The following is a 17941-nucleotide window of genomic DNA, read 5'->3' as shown; positions in this document are numbered from 1 at the left end:
CAGCTCACAGGGGTGATTCTTGACTTTCCACAGTTGACATGTTGTATTATCTTCTTACCTCCTCTCTTCTGTGATCCAAAGAGGTCACTGAGTTTTCAATTCATTTACCCACCCCTCCTACCTAGTTTCTTCTCAGACCTGTACTTAATTCCAGACTGTGCCAAGTTTTGACTTCCTTGGTGGCTCAGACGGTAGAGTCTGCCTGCAATGCGGGAGACCTGGGTTTGATCCCTGGGTTGGGAATATCCCCTGGAGAAGGGCAAAGCAACCCATGCTGGTATTCTTGCATGGAGAATCCCATGGACAGAGGAGCCTGGTGGTCTACATCCATGGGGTCACTAAGAGTCAGACACGACAGAAGTTCAGCATCTTCAGAATGCCTAAGAAACATTCCCTGAGGCCTGCCGTCCTTGAATAATTGATGCAATATTCTTTGAGCAATGACCTGTTAGTGTGTCCAGCAAGGTCAGATGAAAAGCCTTCTGACTTACTAAGTTTTTAATTTTATGAATTGATTCTTACCACAGCTAGATTAGTCTTTACCATTTGTTTTGCCTGAGTCCCAGCAGCTATGGAGATAGTATTCCTATGTCTATGCTAAGTCACTTCAGTCGTGTTCGACTCTGTGTGACCCCACAGATGGCAGCCCACCAGGCTCCTCCGTCCCTGGGATTCTCCAGGCAACAACACTGGAGTGTCTATAGGTGTCAGGAAATATCCAGTTTATGTTTCAAACTATACTCCCCAAAGTTTTCTGTCTAATTTTTAGGTATTTCAGCAGGCTCCCCCTCATATTTTCAAAAATAATTTCCAGTGACTCTGATGAAAGTAGGCAAGGTATTCCTAGGTTTAAGACAGTCTGGTTTGCAATGTGCGGCTCTCATTTAACGGAGGAATATTTAACTAGATGCTTCCCTTCAGGGTGGCATCCTGCCTCCTCCTGCCACCCCCCAACCCCGCCCCAGGGAATAGCAGTAAAATCATCCATCTTTTAGTATCTCTCCTTTAGAGCTTCCTCTCCCTTTCAAATGCAAGACCACTGTTTTCTTTTTGCTGTTTTGTTCCTTCATGCTTTTCAGCTTTATCCTCATATGCACCCTTGATAACATGAGCCTGAGCTCTGGGGGCTGGATAACTGTGTTTAGGGCTTTGCCCAGCCGCCAGCTATGAAATAAGATGAATAATAATATTGCCCTCACCGAGTTGAAGTGAGCATTGAGTTCTCCAGTCTGTGAAATTGCTATTGTAAACTTTAAATACATAGATAGATTCAAATGGCAAGTACTAATTGTTGATATTTGTGTTGCCAAATGCCATGTCTTAATGATGTTACCCAGAATGTCTAGTATAAAATTAGTAGGTTATTAAATGAACACCTTCCACTCTCTATAAATGCTTCTATCTCTGCTTCTCTCATTCTCTATTTGTCTGTTTTAGTTCCCACCATTCTCTCTCCCAACTCTGGTATATATAACTGGATGTAGTAGAGAAGCATGTTTTAATTGTTTCTGATGTTTGCTATATAATTTTAAGTAAAACTGAATGTATAGAATGTTTATTTTTCTCTCTTTTAAAAACTCATATACTTTTTTCACTTGTCAATTGGTTCTTCAAATTTTATCTCTAATGGATCAGTAATTTTTCAGTAGCCAATCTTTTTCTCTCCATTACTTTATGCTTTTAGCTGGACTACCAAAGCACTTCACAATTCAGGCAATGGTTTCCTTCTTTCTTTTAGAAATAGATTTCGTTGAATTCTGTGTCCCCAGAAACTTACTGAAAAGTGTATGGTACAGATATGAATGTTCATAATTATAGAATAACAAAGTGAATGGTCTATTTTGGTGACTTAAAAAAAAAAAAAAAAAGGAAATGTTGACTCATTCATAGTGTGAGGAGGGGAATTTTGAGAATTTTAGGCACCTCAGAATCAGACTGTCAGTTACAAGCTTTAGGTTTGTAACTAGAATTGTTTGCTTGATTTTTAAAAATCTTTTTAGAAATCTTCCTCCTTCTATAGAGACTGTTATGTGGAAGTGACAAACCACAGTCTTGTTTTTTTTAATGGCCAAGTGCAGGACCACATTTCAGCTGTGCCTCTTCTTGCCTTACAGCCGATCCCTCCTTCTGTGCCTCCTCTACCTCCCCGAAAGAGTCCACTTAGTCATGTGACTTTTGACTAAGCGCTTTGTTAGTCCAGATTTGTGATGGCAAATGATAGACCACGAGTCCCTCAAACCAGTTTGATTAAAGTGGGTGTGGGGGGAGGAGGGTTTGCTGAGACCAGGCCCATGGTCAGGAAAGATGGAATCAGTTCATCCTTCTACATCTCTGCCTTTGGGAAGGTCCACAGACATCTGGGAAGGCTGTGCTCTTTCCTCAGGACCTCAAAGCAGGCACTGTCCTTCGCTCACATGGCCCTCCTGTCTTCCTCCTGCCCACTTTGGTGTGGTTAACTCCTGCTTACTCCTGGACATCTTCCTGACCCCCCAGACCAAGATGCATACCTTTTAGGTGTTTTCATAAAATTCTGTGCACAGGACCCTTCTATGCACTTATCAAAACCGTCTGGTGATTGTTTACTTGTCTGTTCCCAGCTAGACTTTGGCCTTCTAGAGGGCGGGAGCTATGTCTGATTCATGCTTCCATTCTTTGTCCACAGTCTCATTCATAAGCAGAGAGAGCGTTTGTTCAATGAGTGAGCATGGGATCTCTGTTCATGTTGGTGACTTTGCTTTCTGAGCTGAGCTTGGGACAAATGCCAAAGCCTTTTCTCCTAATGACATAAAAGTCCTACTTATAATGTTCTTCATTGAAACAGGACTGGATATGATCCCCTTCCACAAACACTTCAGTTAAGAAATGTGAATATGCAAGCAAAAAGCCATTTAGGTCAATTGTTGTTTGGTTTGCAAAGTTTTGTGCAATTTCTAGATATAAATAATGACTTAAAATATACTTATAAAATGTGTAAGTGACCTTACTTAATGGGCAAGCAGATCTACTGTAGTGTTGATTTGAACAGAGTGGCAGGAGCTAGTCTTACCACTGTACTTTCATTTTTATTGGTTTAGTTTTCATCTTTTCTCCATTGAATCCAATTACTTTGATGAGCAGTCTAACAACCTTATAAGTTAGTTGAAAAAACTGTATTAATATATGCTAACATTTCTTTTTCAGGGGTGATCATAGTATTAGAATCTTTAATAAATCTTTAATATAGTTAATTTTTGTTTGTTTTAAGGTTGAACTACCACTTGTTGGCTCATCAAAAACTCTGATGTGTGGGTCCCACACATCAGATATGTTTTATATTAGAGCACCTTCCATTCCTTTTAACAGTTTAGTAATCAGCTTTGATTTGACTCTTCAGCCACTATAAATTCATGAAAATTGTTCACAACGATAGTTTTCAAAACTGCTCTTTCTTCTTATATGTAGTTGTTTTCTTTTAGGATGTATAACTTGAACCTAGTATTCTGAGCCTGTGTGATGCTGACACATTTTAATGGCACTTGGCTATGATTCTAATAACTCTTGTCATCAGAAACGAATGATTTCACCAGAAAGAAAAAGGAGAGTTGGTGTTACTAATGATATACTCATGCATTCCCTGTTCTTCTCCCTCTTTCTTGTTTTTCAGTGAGCATGTTTTTGAACACATTAACACCGAAGTTCTATGTGGCTCTAACAGGAACTTCCTCACTAATATCAGGGCTTATTTTGGTAAGTGGTGGAATTCTTCCTATTTAAAAATGTGCTGATTATTAATATATGTGTTATATATGTGCAGGAAAAAACTCTGCAAAAGTACACAGCAGCAGCTTACAATGATTGCATGTATGTGTGTGTTGGGTGGGAGACCTGCTAGAAGCCTTGCACTGTCCAGATTATGTTTTTAAAATATATTTGAAAAGAAAATTTTAAAAATTGTATGCTACTTTTGTTGAAGGGAAAAACAAAATGTAGGCAAAATGGAAAATAAAGGAGGATGTAATTCTGTGTCAAATTCTAATGTCTGAGATACTCTATAGCAAGTGTGACTCAGTTAAACTAAAATGTTTTTCCTTCATTCAGTTCAGTTCAGTTCAGTTGCTTAGTTGTGTCCAACTCTTTGCGACCTGATGAATCGCAGCATGCCAGGCCTCCCTGTCCATCACCATCTCCCAGAGTTCACTCAAACTCACGTCCATCGAGTTGATGATGCCATCCAGTCATGTCATCCTCTGTCGTTCCCTTTTCCTCCTGCCCCGAATCCCTCCCAGCATCAGAGTCTTTTCCAATGAGTCAACTCGTTGCATGAGGTGGCCAAAGAATTGGAGTTTCAGCTTTAGCATCATTCCTTCCAAAGAACACCCAGGGCTGATCTCCTTTAGAATGGACTGGTTGGATCTCCTTGCAGTCCAAGGGACTCTCAAGAGTCTTCTCCAACACCACAGTTCAAAAGCATCAATTCTTCGGCGCTCACCTTTCTTCACAGTCCAACTCTCACATACATACATGGCCACAGGAAAAACCATAGACTTGACTAGATGGACCTTTGTTGGCCAAGTAATGTCTCTGCTTTTGAATATGCTATCTAGGTTGGTCATAACTTTCCTTCCAAGGAATAAGCGTCTTTTAATTTCATGGTTGCAGTCACCATCTGCAGTGATTTTGGAGCCCCCAAAAAGAAAGTCTGACACTGTTTCCACTGTTTCCCCATCTATTTCCCATGAAGTGATGGGACCAGATGCCATGATCTTCATTTTCTGAATGTTGAGCTTTAAGCCAACTTTTTCACTCTCTTTCACTTTCATCAAGAGTCTTTTTAGTTCCTCTTCATTTTCTGCCATAAGGGTGGTGTCATCTGCATATCTGAGGTTATTGATATTTCTCCTGGCAATCCTGATTGCAGCTTGTGCTTCTTCCAGCCCAGCGTTTCTCATGATGTACTCTGCATATAAGTTAAACAAGCAGGGTGACAATATACAGCCTTGACATACTCCTTTTCCTATTTGGAACCAGTCTGTTGTTCCATGTCCAGTTCTAACTGTTGTTTCCTGACCTGCATATAGGTTTCTCAAGAGGCAGGATGGATTATTGGACATAATCAAGATCAGGAGAAATATAGCTCAGTTTCTTTAAATGTATTGACATAAATGTGGCAGTTCTAACCTTTCCCCCCTTCATCTCCTTTTCTTCTAAAATTTACATGTATTTCCCTATTGCTTCCTTGAAAAAAATCCCAAATAGGCAAAAAGCAATATGACAATTATTTTCATTATCACATTGGCTCCATTGCCTTATGCTCTAAAACAAATTGTAAAGTGCAGTAAGTTATAATAGTGACCATAAAGGAAGCCATCTAAACTAGTGGAATCACTCTAATATAGTTAAATTTATGTCAAGAATCTTTGAGGAGAAAGAGGTTTTAGAAAGTTTTTTTTTCCCCTTCTGTACATAATGCTGTGATTACTATTAATTATAGAGACATGGGCAAGAAAAAATACAATGAGGTAGCTACTAGTATTGTTTTCATTTTACTAATACATAAGCTAGATAGGAAGTAACCTGCATTAGGTCACATAGCTGGCAAATGGTGGAGCAGGATTTCAACCCAGTCTGGCTTGCACCAGAGCCTGTGCTTTTATCACTCATTTCACCACCTCTCTGGTTAAGTGGGTGTCTCAGAAGTTAAAGAATCTACCTGAAATGCAGGAGACCTGGGTTCATTCGATCCCTGAGTCAGGAAGATCTCCCGGAGAAGGGAACAGCTACCCACTCCAGTATTCTTGCCTGGAGAATCCCCATGGACAGAGGAGCTTGGCAGACAACAGTCTATGGGGTTGCAAAGAGTCAGACATGACTGAGTGACTTTCACTTTCACTGGTTAAGTTCTCAGCTGTTTTTCTAGCTTCTGAACAAATGGCAGGTCTGAATTTTATTCTAGTAGTATCTCAGTGTGGGTTCACTAGCCTATAAACTACCAGAATGCAGGTTGTTTCCTTTCACTCTGGTGTGTGTGTGTGCTTAGTTCAGTTGTGTCTGACTCTTTGTGACCCGCTGGACTGTAGTCCACCGGGCTCCTCTGTGCATGGGATTCTCCAGGCAAGAATACTGGAGTGAGTTGCCATTTCCTTCTCCAGAGGTTCACTCTGGTGAGCTAAGCCCAACAGTCATTTTCCCTTCTCACTTAGGGATGGTAACGTTCCATCTGCCTGCTTCTCTCCTCTGAATAAATGGATTTCCTTGGACCATGACCACCTTTGCAGACCTAGGCGGGCGACGCTTTCTCCCTGTGTGTGAATTGCAGTTGCTGATGCCTGATGATCACTGCTGTGTTGTTTTATGATATATTTGCTTTGCTGCTTTCTTAGCAAGTAGAGGGTTCTCCTGACTGACATAAAACTTTGTGCAAAGGAAATCCTCTGATGTGGGAAGATTTTGAAAGGCCTTCTCAGAAATGCTTGGTTTATACTGAGGTCAAAGTCACTACCATGTGTGGGAATAACTCTCGTTTGCTTTAGGCTCCTGCTTTAGAGATTGTTGGCACTGGGGCTATTGGCTCTTGGGGACGCACCTTTGCTAGCCCTTGAAATGCACCCTGGGCTGAGGTTTCTGTTCAGCTACTGTTCCTTTCTGTCAAGTGCATTTCATGGAGAGGCAGCATTGGGATAAAGGATCAGGTGCTTTGCGAAATAGCTGTGTGCATAGAATTGCATAGCGGTTTCCTGGCACCAGAGAGACAATTACCTAACTACTCTTTCCTGAGCAATGTCAAGGGAGCCAGGTGGTGAACACAGAAGCTGCAGGGCTGCCCCTGAGGAAATTTCTTGTTTGGGGACCTCAGGATTCCTATGCTGGAGGCTGAAGTTATCATGCAGTGTGATGTCTTAGGCAAAGAGAGCTAAACACAAACAAACAAACAAACCCCCTGCTATTTTTACCCTATGAAGGAAAAATCAATTAACTGAACAACATACATAGAAATAAAATGTGTTTGGCAAATGTTGCTGTCTTTTACACTAATGTGTTTAAAAATAAATGAGGACTTAGCAGCGTGTATTTTACTAGATGTCACCGCTATCTCTTAATTTTACAGATTGAAAGCCAGCAATGAGTTTGTTACACCACCTACTTCTCAGTCTTCCCTTACAGTTCCCAGGCCCAGTCCCCATCCAGGCACCTCTATGCTTGCTGAACTTCATGCTGCCTGCCCCTCGACCCACTTGTCACAGTAGTTCTCATCTCAGCCCAGTTCCAGCCACAGGAACTGCACCTGTTATCACAGTCCAAACCCACCAATTTAGTCTTTTATCTGCTCTAGGAAGGACAGGCCCAGTCTGCTTGATGTGGCCTCTGTGGGTGATGTTTATATCTATGGAAAACATTTATGGGTTTTATTTTTGCTTTTGAGAATGGTAAGGTAGATATGTGGAGAAAATGCTCCCTTAATTTCTAAAAATGTTGGTAGAATAGAGAAAATGCTGCCATACTGACATTTATAATAGACCCCTGTATCCCCATTAATGTGTTAGACATGCTCCTATGCCTGCGGGTTGTGCATATATGTTCAATAGAGGGATATGGGAAAAGGCAGCCAAAGAATAATTTTTAAAAATGAGAATCAAGAATAAAAAAGAAAATTAAAATAGTAAATAAAAGAGTTAATTCAGGGATCCAGTGTAAAACAATAGTTTTCAGGAAAGTGAAAGAAGAGATAATAATTAGATAGGAATCAGTTGTAAATAAAGGCCCTTTTGTTGTGTTTTCCACTCTATGCCAGGTACTGTTTTAAGCACTTTGAATACATTACTTCATTTAATTCTAAGTGAATTCTAATATTAACTTTACTGAAATTCTAAGTGGTTGATATATCCAGTGCCTCTGTGCTATTGAGTATTTTTGTTGTTGTTCAGTCACTCAGTCATGTCTGACTCTTTGCAACACCATGGACTGCAGCATGCCAGGCTTCCCTGTCCTTCACCATCTCCTGAAGTTTGCTCAGACTCATGTCCATTGAGTGATGCCGTCCAGCCATCTCATCCTCTGTCATCCCCTTCTCCTCCTGCCTTCAGTCTTTCCCAGCATCATGGTCTTTTCCAATACGTCAACTTTTTGCATCAGATGGCCCAAGTATTGGAGCTTCAGCTTCAGCATCAATCCTTTCAATAAATATTCAGGGTTGATTTCCTGTAGGATTGACTGGTTTGATTTTCTTGTAGTCCAAGGGGCTCTCAAGAGTCTTCTCCAGCACCACAGTTCAAAAGCATCAATTCTTTGGCACTCAGTCATTTCTGTTGTCCAGCTCTCACATCCATACATGACTATTGGAAAAACCTTAGCTTTGACTATACAAACCTTTGTAGGCAAAGTCATGTCTCTGCTTTTTAATATGCTGTCTACATTTGTCATAGCTTTTCTTCCAAGGAGCAAGTGTCTTTTAATTTCATGACCGCAGTCACCATCCACAAGTGATTTTGGAGTCCAAGAAAATTAAGTCTGTCATTGTTTCCATTGTTTCCCCATCAATTTGCCATGAATTGATGGGACCGGATGCCATGATCTTCGTTTTTTGAATGTTAAGCCAGCCTGCTGATTATAAACCAATGCAAAATTTACGTAATTTTGCAAAGGATACATATAACAGACAGATGGTGGGATTTAAATTTGGATCTGTCTGACCATGCCCTCTGTCTCCTCCTGTTTAAAAGTAAGGGAGTGGGACTAGAAGATTGTTATGGCTCCTTTCAACTCTTTTTCATTCATCTAAAATCTTGACCTCCACTTTACTTGAAAATTATGCAGTTTCAGGGCTAGAGGAAGGAACCCTCAGAAGTCATCCAGTGTAAGTCAGTAAAAACCTAAGGAATAGGCACCCAGAAAACCTATGACTTGTCAGGTCACCTTGCTAGGTAAGAGTATAAGGAAGATTAAAGTTTAAATTTTCACTGCTTTGTCCCAGCATCATTGTTCATCTCATAAATGTGTTGACTAGGAAGATGGATTGCAGCAGTGTCTAGTGGGTGATGTGTTCCTTTTAACAGACCCACAGAAGTGGACCACGTAGATAAGAAAGCAAAAAGAAGAAAAGGAAAAGAGAAAAGAAGAGAAAAGAAAGAGGGAGGCAGGGAGACTATAAACGTCTCTGGAGGAAACTTTTTCCAATCAGCTGTGGCTTAGGTCAGATTTGGTTAGTCTAGAACATAAAGCATCACTTACCACAATTTATAATTTCACTTATGACATTTATGGTCTTATCCTGTCTGTGATGGAAGCATCATATAGGCTGAAAATATATCTGTGTAATGCCTTGCTAATTCTTAAATATTTGCTGAATTCACATAGATTCAGTGAACAGATGAATTAATTGACTGTGTCTGGGAATTATCTAGGACCTTGTTTAAAGTGATGGCTTCTGAATACCACTCCAGACTAATCAAGTCAGAATCCCTGGAAGAAAGCTGGCCCCCAGGATTAGCTGACAGAGCTTTGGGCATCATGGCAAAGGCTCACATCTCCCAGTCGTCAGTGGTCGCTAGGTGACTTTACCCCAAGACAGTGATCCTCCTGTCCAGGTCATAGTCATTAATGCTGCAATGCAGACACTGAGGTGGGGATGGATCACTGGCTGTTGACCTTGAAGAGAACCTCAGTTCCCCGTCTTTTTTCTTTTCCTGAAGCCTTGGCAGTAGGAGGCCAGGAATGGAAGTGGAAGGACATGAAGACAAGTTCTTTACATATCCCCCTCAACTGGTTAGGGGAACAGATGGCTGGTGGGGCGATTGGCTGAGGTCAAGGAAGCAGGAGACCAAGTCCTGTACCATGCTGCTGCTAAGTCACTTCAGTCGTGTCCTACTCTTAGCGACCCCATGGACTATAGCCCACCAGGCTCCTCCATCCATGGGATTTTCCAGGCAAGATACTGGAGTGGGGTGCCATTGCCTTCTCCAGTCCTGTACCATAGCTCTTCAGTATTTCTAAACAAAATAGGAAGGAGCCAGGAATGTTTAAAAGAAAGAAAGAAAATCGTCATGAGGAATTGGGAGGGACTTTGAAAAAGTCAGTGGTACGGAGAAAAGGATCTACTTGAGAATTCTAACAGGAAACTTCTAAAAAGGTTTCGGATATTACTATAACCCATGCCAACTGCCTTGGTTTATCTTCTTTAAGCCTAGAAGATCGCCTCTTGCCAAAAATCTGTTTACCACTGGATGTATTTCTGAAGACTTAGAGCAGGTGTCAATTTTGCAGTCTATTTGAGAGTAGACTGCCAGAGTTTCATATTTCCTCTTCAGTCTCTACCATAGCTGTATCTATCCTGTGATATCATCATCTACTTTAATCCTTGGGAAACACATAGCCAATTTCAGGCTGTGACATCTTTGTGTTTCCCATGGGTTTAATGGAATTGGTGTGGAATCATTATGGTGCTTCTCTGTGGAAATCTTGAAGCATTTTTGAGTAAGATAGGAAAGTCCCAATAAGTGAAGAGAAAGAAGTGTTATATATGCAAAACATGCAATTCAAGAAGGGGAGTTCTTAATGGATAGGAAGAATCTAGGCATCTTTAGGAAAGATTCAGCTGTTAGGTATGCAAGACAGATGAAAGGGCCTTATTTGTTTACTCTTTGCCAGACTTCTGTTCCTTCCCTGCAGGTGAAAATGAGGTGTTTGCATCTTAGGTCAGCTGCAAACCTGAATCTCCACTCCCAGCCTGCAGCTGCAGGGCTCCTTGATCCAACAGTAATGGAGAGGGTTACAAGGCCTAGGAAATTGGGTTCCTGACAAATGAGTCTTTGTTTTAAGTGTGATCTGGGTCCGGAGTATAGCAATGGCCCTTTGGTCCTGCAAGGTATAGATCCAAACCATTGATCCTCACAGGCCCAATTCCACCCCTGCTTCCCTTATTCTCAGATGATAACCCTTACCTGCATCTCCACTAAGATAACTGCCACCTACTTTTCATCCGTTTGTTGCCTTCTTACCTGTGAAACAGCTCCTCTCACGCCCTGCTTCCCAAGCAGAATGTATTTGTCTGTGCACTCATGCTTCCCATTCATCCTGCCGTAGAGGAAGAAATGCTAAGTTACCTTTCTGAGGCAGGGTAAGGGTTCTTCCTGGGCTCTTGGTGTCCTGTCTCTTGGTCATTTGTACTCTTTTGCACTTCAGTTTCTCTCGTTCCACTTGATTCTTTTCTTTCCAACAAATATGTATAGGTCTCTCTTTTTTATAACTAACAAAATGAACACAAAACCTCTCATTGGTCCTGCTTTTTATTTAGACAGTATCCCATAAGTCACCAGACCAACCCTTATCATCCATCCATTCAACCTTTCAGCCATCTCTCCATTCAGTTTTCAACAATCCATCCATCCAACATTAACTGAGTGACTTTATTTTACCGAGAATCAAGAGTACCAACTAAGACACACAACCTTGCTGTCTTTCAATATATTAGGGCCTTTACCTTTCAGCAGGATGGTAGGGTCTTACTGACTTCCCAAATGACAAATCTAATTGGTGCTTTTTAGTTCTCATCTTACTTGATCTGTATAATTCATGGTGTAGGCAGATTGCATTTTAAAAGACTATGAAATGTGTAAATGTATATTTTAATTTTATGGTTATTTGTCAGATTTAAAAACTGTTTTGTTCCACAATGGCAATTCCATTAAGCTACTAGCATGTCTAAGGGCTAATTTTAAAATCTAAATTTGTTTATGAGAGCTTTGCTGTTTACATTGTAGGTTATGCACCAGGGAGAATAATTCAAAGTGACACCAAATATGTGCGTGTTAAATAACACCATCTGCCCATTTGGATCTGTGCAGCTTTTTAAAAATACTGTGAGGTTCTGGCCCAAGCCTGCTGTGTTTCAGGATATGGGACAGATCATTGATGCTAAGACCCCAGATTAGAGGTTTTGGTTTTAAGTTTAAGAAGGCTTTAAGTCCTGTCCCACTTCCTTTTAGTAGCTGTTCGTTTAATTCATATTGGAGTGCCTGTCCCATGGTTGTAGATACCAGTATAAAGGTCTGTATTGGGTAAGAAGCCACATCTACAGCTCTAATAGGACAGGCTTGAGAAGATCCTCCTTTGCCTTCCAAACAGTTGCGTGAATAACCCAGTCTTCACTAAAGTCTGTTATTTTTGCATTAGAAATACTGGGTGGAAGGTCTGTCTCCTATTATAATGCAAATACTCCATTAATATGAAGCATTTTTACCTTGGGATGTATTATCCAGTCCCATTTGATAGACTTCTGGATTATGTTTGATAGCTAAGAAGGCAAAGAGACAGTAGAATAGGAGGGCATTTGAAAGTGAAGATTTGAAAAGGAAAATGACGGGTAAATCTGTTAAAATAAGCAAGAGATTTATAAAAAGATGTCTTGTTTTAAGGCCCTAGTAAGATTAGTGGCACAAGAACTGAGGCTTCAGGTTAAATAGCTACTGAGTTAGCTTTGTGACTTTGGACTACCTTAACATGTAGCCCTCATGCATTCTAAATGAAACTGTTCATGGGCCTTGAGGGTTCCTTTTAGTGCTGGGGTTCTCTGATTTGGCTGGATAAACTGAGAAATCCTAAAGAGTCACAAAGTGGGGTTTTGTGTGTGTGTGTGATGGGAGCAGAGTGTGAGAGGCATTGTGGGCCTGTGGCATGGATTGGTAGTGTCAGGGGCCCTATCTGTGCTCTGTGACCCTGGAGCACAGCCTATGCTTGTTATGGAGCGTTGAGTGCTGTGCTGCTGAATAAATGAAGGCCTGGCAGGTGCCCAAGCAGCATAATATAAAAGGCAGAGTCTTGGGGCAAAGAAAGCTCTTTCCCACAAGTGATTGAGAGCCATTGCTAGTTCTGTGACCATTGTTCTGGGTCCTTTGGAGCCTTCCTTCTCTTCAATAAAGGCAAAGCCAAAATCTTTTTTTTGGGGGGGGGTGGTCAGGACCAAATGGTAAGCAGCCTCCTTTTTCACAATGATTACCAGGGCTTTCAGCCAACCATTTAGTAACAGACAATATGCTGTATTAGCCTAAACTATAGAGTAACAAGAGGAGTGCATCATAGCAGTATGTGAGCTGTGCTGCCTGTAGGAGGTATGCACAGCATCAGTGTGATAAATAATAGCTTTGCTGTTACTTTTGAGAACCAGCTATACATAAAGACATATATAAAAGACTGAACTGAGTCTTTTACATGGGGTTTGGATCTGGGTGATTTACATGAGTGTGAAATTAAGGACACTCAAGGATAAATAACAAATGTGATTTACACTTTATAGTTGAAGAAACTGATATTAAAATAGATAAAATAACTCACTTAAGGTTACAAACTCCCTTCTGAATCTATGGTTCATAAATTTACCATTCTTGAATGCTGTTCTTTCTTCAAACAACATCTCTTATTCCTCCTGTTCCTACATTATAGACTAGACCTATCCCTTCCTAGCTTTTATATCATATTCTTCCTGTCTGCACAGTTAGATTACTTAAATGACTTAACATGTGAAAATTCATAGAGTTAGAAGGGGTAACTCCTTGGCATTAAATCAAGTTCTCCTGTTATAGCATTGCAAACATTTGGTTTGATGGATAGTACCTTCTGGTCATTTGTAGGTGTTCTTTCTGTCTTTTAAAGGAATTTTTGGTAGAACAAAATAGAGAAATACCAATTTTTAAATGATAGCCCAAAGTCTATTACAAAGAACTTAACTTTTCCCTTCTTTCATGCGTTAAAAACATTAAGTCCTCTGTTTTGGAAGGCCAGTCTAGCTAAAGGTTTGTCACTTTTGTTGAACTTGTCAAAGAACAAACTTTTGGCTTCATTGATTATATAGTACTTGTTTTTTGCATTCATTCATTAAGTATTTATCAAATCCTGGATATACAATCATGAACAAAACATGTTTTTTACTCTCTCAAAACTCTTACTGTAGTGGGACATGTAGATATTAAACAAATGTCATAAATGCTGCCAAGAAGAAAAGCAGGGTGCTTTTGAGAGAAGCGAGAGAAGCTGACTGTAGATCTGGTGACTAGGAAAGAGCTCTGAGGAGGTGACATTTAGACTGAAATGAAAGGATGAGAGGCATCATCTTGTTTTTATGAAATAAGTAAGGATAAAGGTAATTAATTTTATGTAGTTCCACATTCTATATTATAAAAGTATAGTTCTTAGGAGACTCTGGGATATAGTTGGTTCTTAAATTTCTTCTCTGTAATGAATTGTGACTGCTTATGGAACAGATTCAAAATCAGACAGGGAGGCCAGGAAAGGATGTGGGGATAGCAGCTTCAGACAGTGGTGGAAAGTGTTCAAGGGGAGGTGGGGCAGGTGGGAGGAATTGTGGGAGGTCGCTTGCTTCCCCTTTGCTTAGAAGTCCTGATTTCAGTCTAGTCATGTGAGCATCATTACTTCTCTCCTCTTTTAATGAAAGTTATTTCTTTTCTTCTTTGCAAACAGCACATTATTAGTAGGCTTGTGAGCTAGGAAATGTTAATGGTGTACAACAGATACTAGTGTTTATAAAGCACATCTCAGCTGGCAGACATTACTGAATCTCTCAGCAGTTGGGTGCCAGAGTACCATGAAATGGGATAACTATTACTCTTCTTGTAAAGCTGGATTTCTCTAAGGAGAGGCTGTTTTTTTTTTTTTTTTTTAATGGAATTTTGCTGTCTTAAAAATCTTATGCAGGTATGGCTTTATCAGAATATAAAATGCCAAATATTGGAATATTTCATAAGCCACACTTTTAACACTAGCTTCTTTGTATTTATTTCTGGAGTTGCTTTTCAGCTGTGGTGATTTTATTATCAATATTATATAAATTTGGAGGAAAGTAATAATGAGCAGCTCTTAACAATGTTCTTTTACCATGACTGGGTATATAAATTTTCCTTAAAAACCAGTATTAAGTGGATAAAACAACACTGAGAAGTTAAAATGTAAATGGTATTTGCTGCTGCCAAGAATTTCTTACTTTTTAGAATTAAACAATTTTTTCGGAATAAATATGTTTAAACCAGTATTTAAGGTGGGTATAATTAGTATATACAACATATTTTATGAGTATGTACAAAATTATAGCTGGTAGCAGGAACGTAATCATGCTTACTATTTTTCTGTTCTAGATATTTGAATGGTGGTATTTTCGCAAGTATGGAACATCATTCATTGAACAAGTCTCAGTAAGCCACTTGCGCCCCCTTCTGGGAGGGGTTGACAACAATTCCTCCAACAATTCTAATTCCAGTAACGGGGACTCAGATTCCAACAGGCAAAGTGTCTCAGGTATGGAAAGTCCTTCAGTTTGCAATATTTACTTACTTTTACTACATTATTATCACTATAAGACAGTAAGAATGTTGTTATTTAAAGATTAGACTTCAAAGAAAAATGCAATTTATTTTCCCAAGGAGTTGACAACTTCTGCCAGAGAAGTTGAGTGTAAGCATCCCAGGTAAAGGAAATAGGTATCTTGTTTAATTTGACTTTTTCTTCCCTGGTGGCTCAGTTGGTAAAGAAGCTGCCTGCAATGCAGGGGACCTGGGTTCAGTTCCTGGGTTGGGCAGATTTCCCTGGAGAAGGAAATGGCAACACACTGCTGTATTCTTTCCTGGAGAATCCCATGAACAGAGGAGTCTGGTGGGCTCCAGTCCATGGGGTTGCAGAGTCAGACACAACTGAAGCAACTGAGCACTCACGCAAGCTGCTTCTCTATTGCCAGTCTTGAATTCTGTCACAAACTTTTCCCCGTCCTTTTCATTTTTTGAACATGCCTTTTTTTCTCACAACCCTCTGCCCAGAAGCCTGTTTACCCTCTTTCTGTGCTTGCTTATCTTTCACATGTGCTGTGCTCAGTCGCTTCCGACTCTTTGCTGGACTGTAGCCTGCCAGGCTCCTCTGCCCATGGGATTCTCCAGGCAAGAATACTGGAGTGGGCTGCCATTTCCTCCTCCAGGGGATCTTCCAGATCCAGGGATTGAACCCACGTCTCCTGCATTGGTAGGTGGATTCTTTACCACTGAGCCACACAACCCAACTCAAATGCTACCTCCCGGGAAACCCTCTCTGAGAGGCTGTGCACTCTCTCTCCACCTTTGTTGACTCATAATATGTTTACTTTTAGCAACATTTGCTAAATTATAATGAATTTTTTAACCTTACTGCTTAATCATAGTATCTCTAGCATTTTGAATAGTCTCTACTTTATCATTGAAACTCGGCAGATGAAAGAATGAGGACATACAAGGCCTGTAATTTCTCCCCTCATAAAGGAAGAGGGACAAATATAATTTCCTAGATTGGTCTCTTTATCAATTCAATAAACATTTCCCAAATCTCTAATGTGAACCTGGCCTGGTTTAAAAATAATGCCAGAGTCCTTGCCCCCATCGAACTCTTGTGTCTGTTGAAGGAAACAGTGTTCAGTGCTATGATCATATGAGGGAAACATGCAACACTATGGAGTACAAAGGAGGGGTTCCCAATCCAAACTAGGGGAAGAAGTTTGCTTCTTGAAGGAGATGGTACCAGTTCTGAGACTTGAAGGTTGAAGAAGAGATAAAAGAACTAAGTTAGATCTTTTTTTCTTTCCTCCCTAAAATAACTCATTCAATATTTCATAACTGTCTATCCAGGTGATAGGCATCAATGAGCATTGTGTGTGTGTGTGTGTGTGTATGGAGAAGGAGATGGCAACCCACTCCAATATTCTTGCCTGGAAAATCCCATGAACAGAGGAACCTGGTGGGCTACAGTTCAGGGGGTTGCAAAAGAGTCAGACATGACTCAGGAGTAAACAACAACTATATGTATATATGTATGTGGGCTTCCCAGGTGGCTGTGTGGTAAAGAACCTGCCTGCCAATGCTGGTGATGCAAGAGGCTCGAGTTCGATCCTTGGCTTGGGAAGATCCCCTGGAGGAGGGCATGGCAACCCACTCCACTATTCTTGCCAGGGAAATCTCATGGACAGAGGAGCCCAGTGGCCTGTAGTTCATGAGATCACAAAGAGTCAGACATGAATGAGCCACTGAGCACACAGCACATACACACGCACACACACACATGTACATATATATATATAATATCTGATGTTGATTCAATGCTCTTTTATTAATAATATACCCTTTGCCAGCCCGCCATGGTAATGGGCACCTCTGGGTACATATTTATTTCATTCTAAAGGGTGCATGTGTGAGAGATGGTACCACTGAGGTAACAAAATTGTCTGGGACTTTATAAACTCATCCATTTTGTGAAAGAAACAGAAAGAGATCTGAGCAAAGTAAAATACCACGTTGACCGACTATTCTTACATGGGTGGCATATTATTCTAATGAGGAATCTTGATCCTGCAGTCATTGTCACATAAGCAGTGTGGATAATCACCATCACTTTGCATCTGTTGGAAGACCCTGCAGGTTAAATGTACTCTGTCTGACCCAAGTTACTGTAGTCTTCGGATGACACAGAACATTGTAGAAAATTAATAGATTTACAGAAAGCAGCCTCATTTAAGGACATTTTTATTGTGAATGTGTTTTTATTTTCATTAAAATTCTTTCTACCTAATTTAAATCTTTTGACATCATTCCTTAATGTGACAAAGAGTTTATACTCTCCTTATTGTCACTCTTACTTTGCGCGCGCGCGTGCACGCGCGTTCTCTCTCTCTCTCTCTCTCTCTCTCTCTTTCTCTGTGGGTGCCTGGAACAAATCTTATGCATTATATAAATCTTGATGCTACTCTTAGTGCTTGTATAGCAGCTTTTAAAGGGAAAATTACAGTCCTTTATAAAAATATATTCTACAATAATGATCATGGAAATTCCCAGTTTTAATTGTACTGAGTTTTTACCTCACTAAGATTGAGCTTTTGAGTATTATTATTAATTCTCTTCCTCTAGTATTGGCTGAATGTCTACTACTATGCATTCAATATTTCTGTTCA

At 40.3% G+C, this 17941-nt stretch overlaps 1 protein-coding gene across 6 annotated transcripts in view; it reads left to right on the top strand.

The window, feature by feature from the left end:
- ST7 (suppression of tumorigenicity 7) overlaps positions 1 to 17941 on the top strand; it is a 277962-nt gene that overhangs the window by 150624 nt on the left and 109397 nt on the right. For all 6 annotated transcript variants that reach the window (XR_008717824.1, XM_055590303.1, XM_055590300.1 and 3 more), the window contains exons 2-3: positions 3644 to 3726; positions 15117 to 15276. Coding sequence is in view for 5 of the 6 variants with exons in the window: in XM_055590303.1 (XP_055446278.1) it covers positions 3644 to 3726; positions 15117 to 15276 (243 nt within the window). In the remaining variant the exon portion in view is untranslated. The remainder of the gene's footprint in view (positions 1 to 3643; positions 3727 to 15116; positions 15277 to 17941) is intronic.

The sequence above is a fragment of the Bubalus kerabau genome, chromosome 8 (assembly GCF_029407905.1).
Source record: "Bubalus kerabau isolate K-KA32 ecotype Philippines breed swamp buffalo chromosome 8, PCC_UOA_SB_1v2, whole genome shotgun sequence".
In the NCBI taxonomy this organism is placed as follows: Eukaryota; Metazoa; Chordata; class Mammalia; order Artiodactyla; family Bovidae; genus Bubalus; species Bubalus kerabau.
This window is presented reverse-complemented; position numbering and strand designations above follow the sequence as displayed.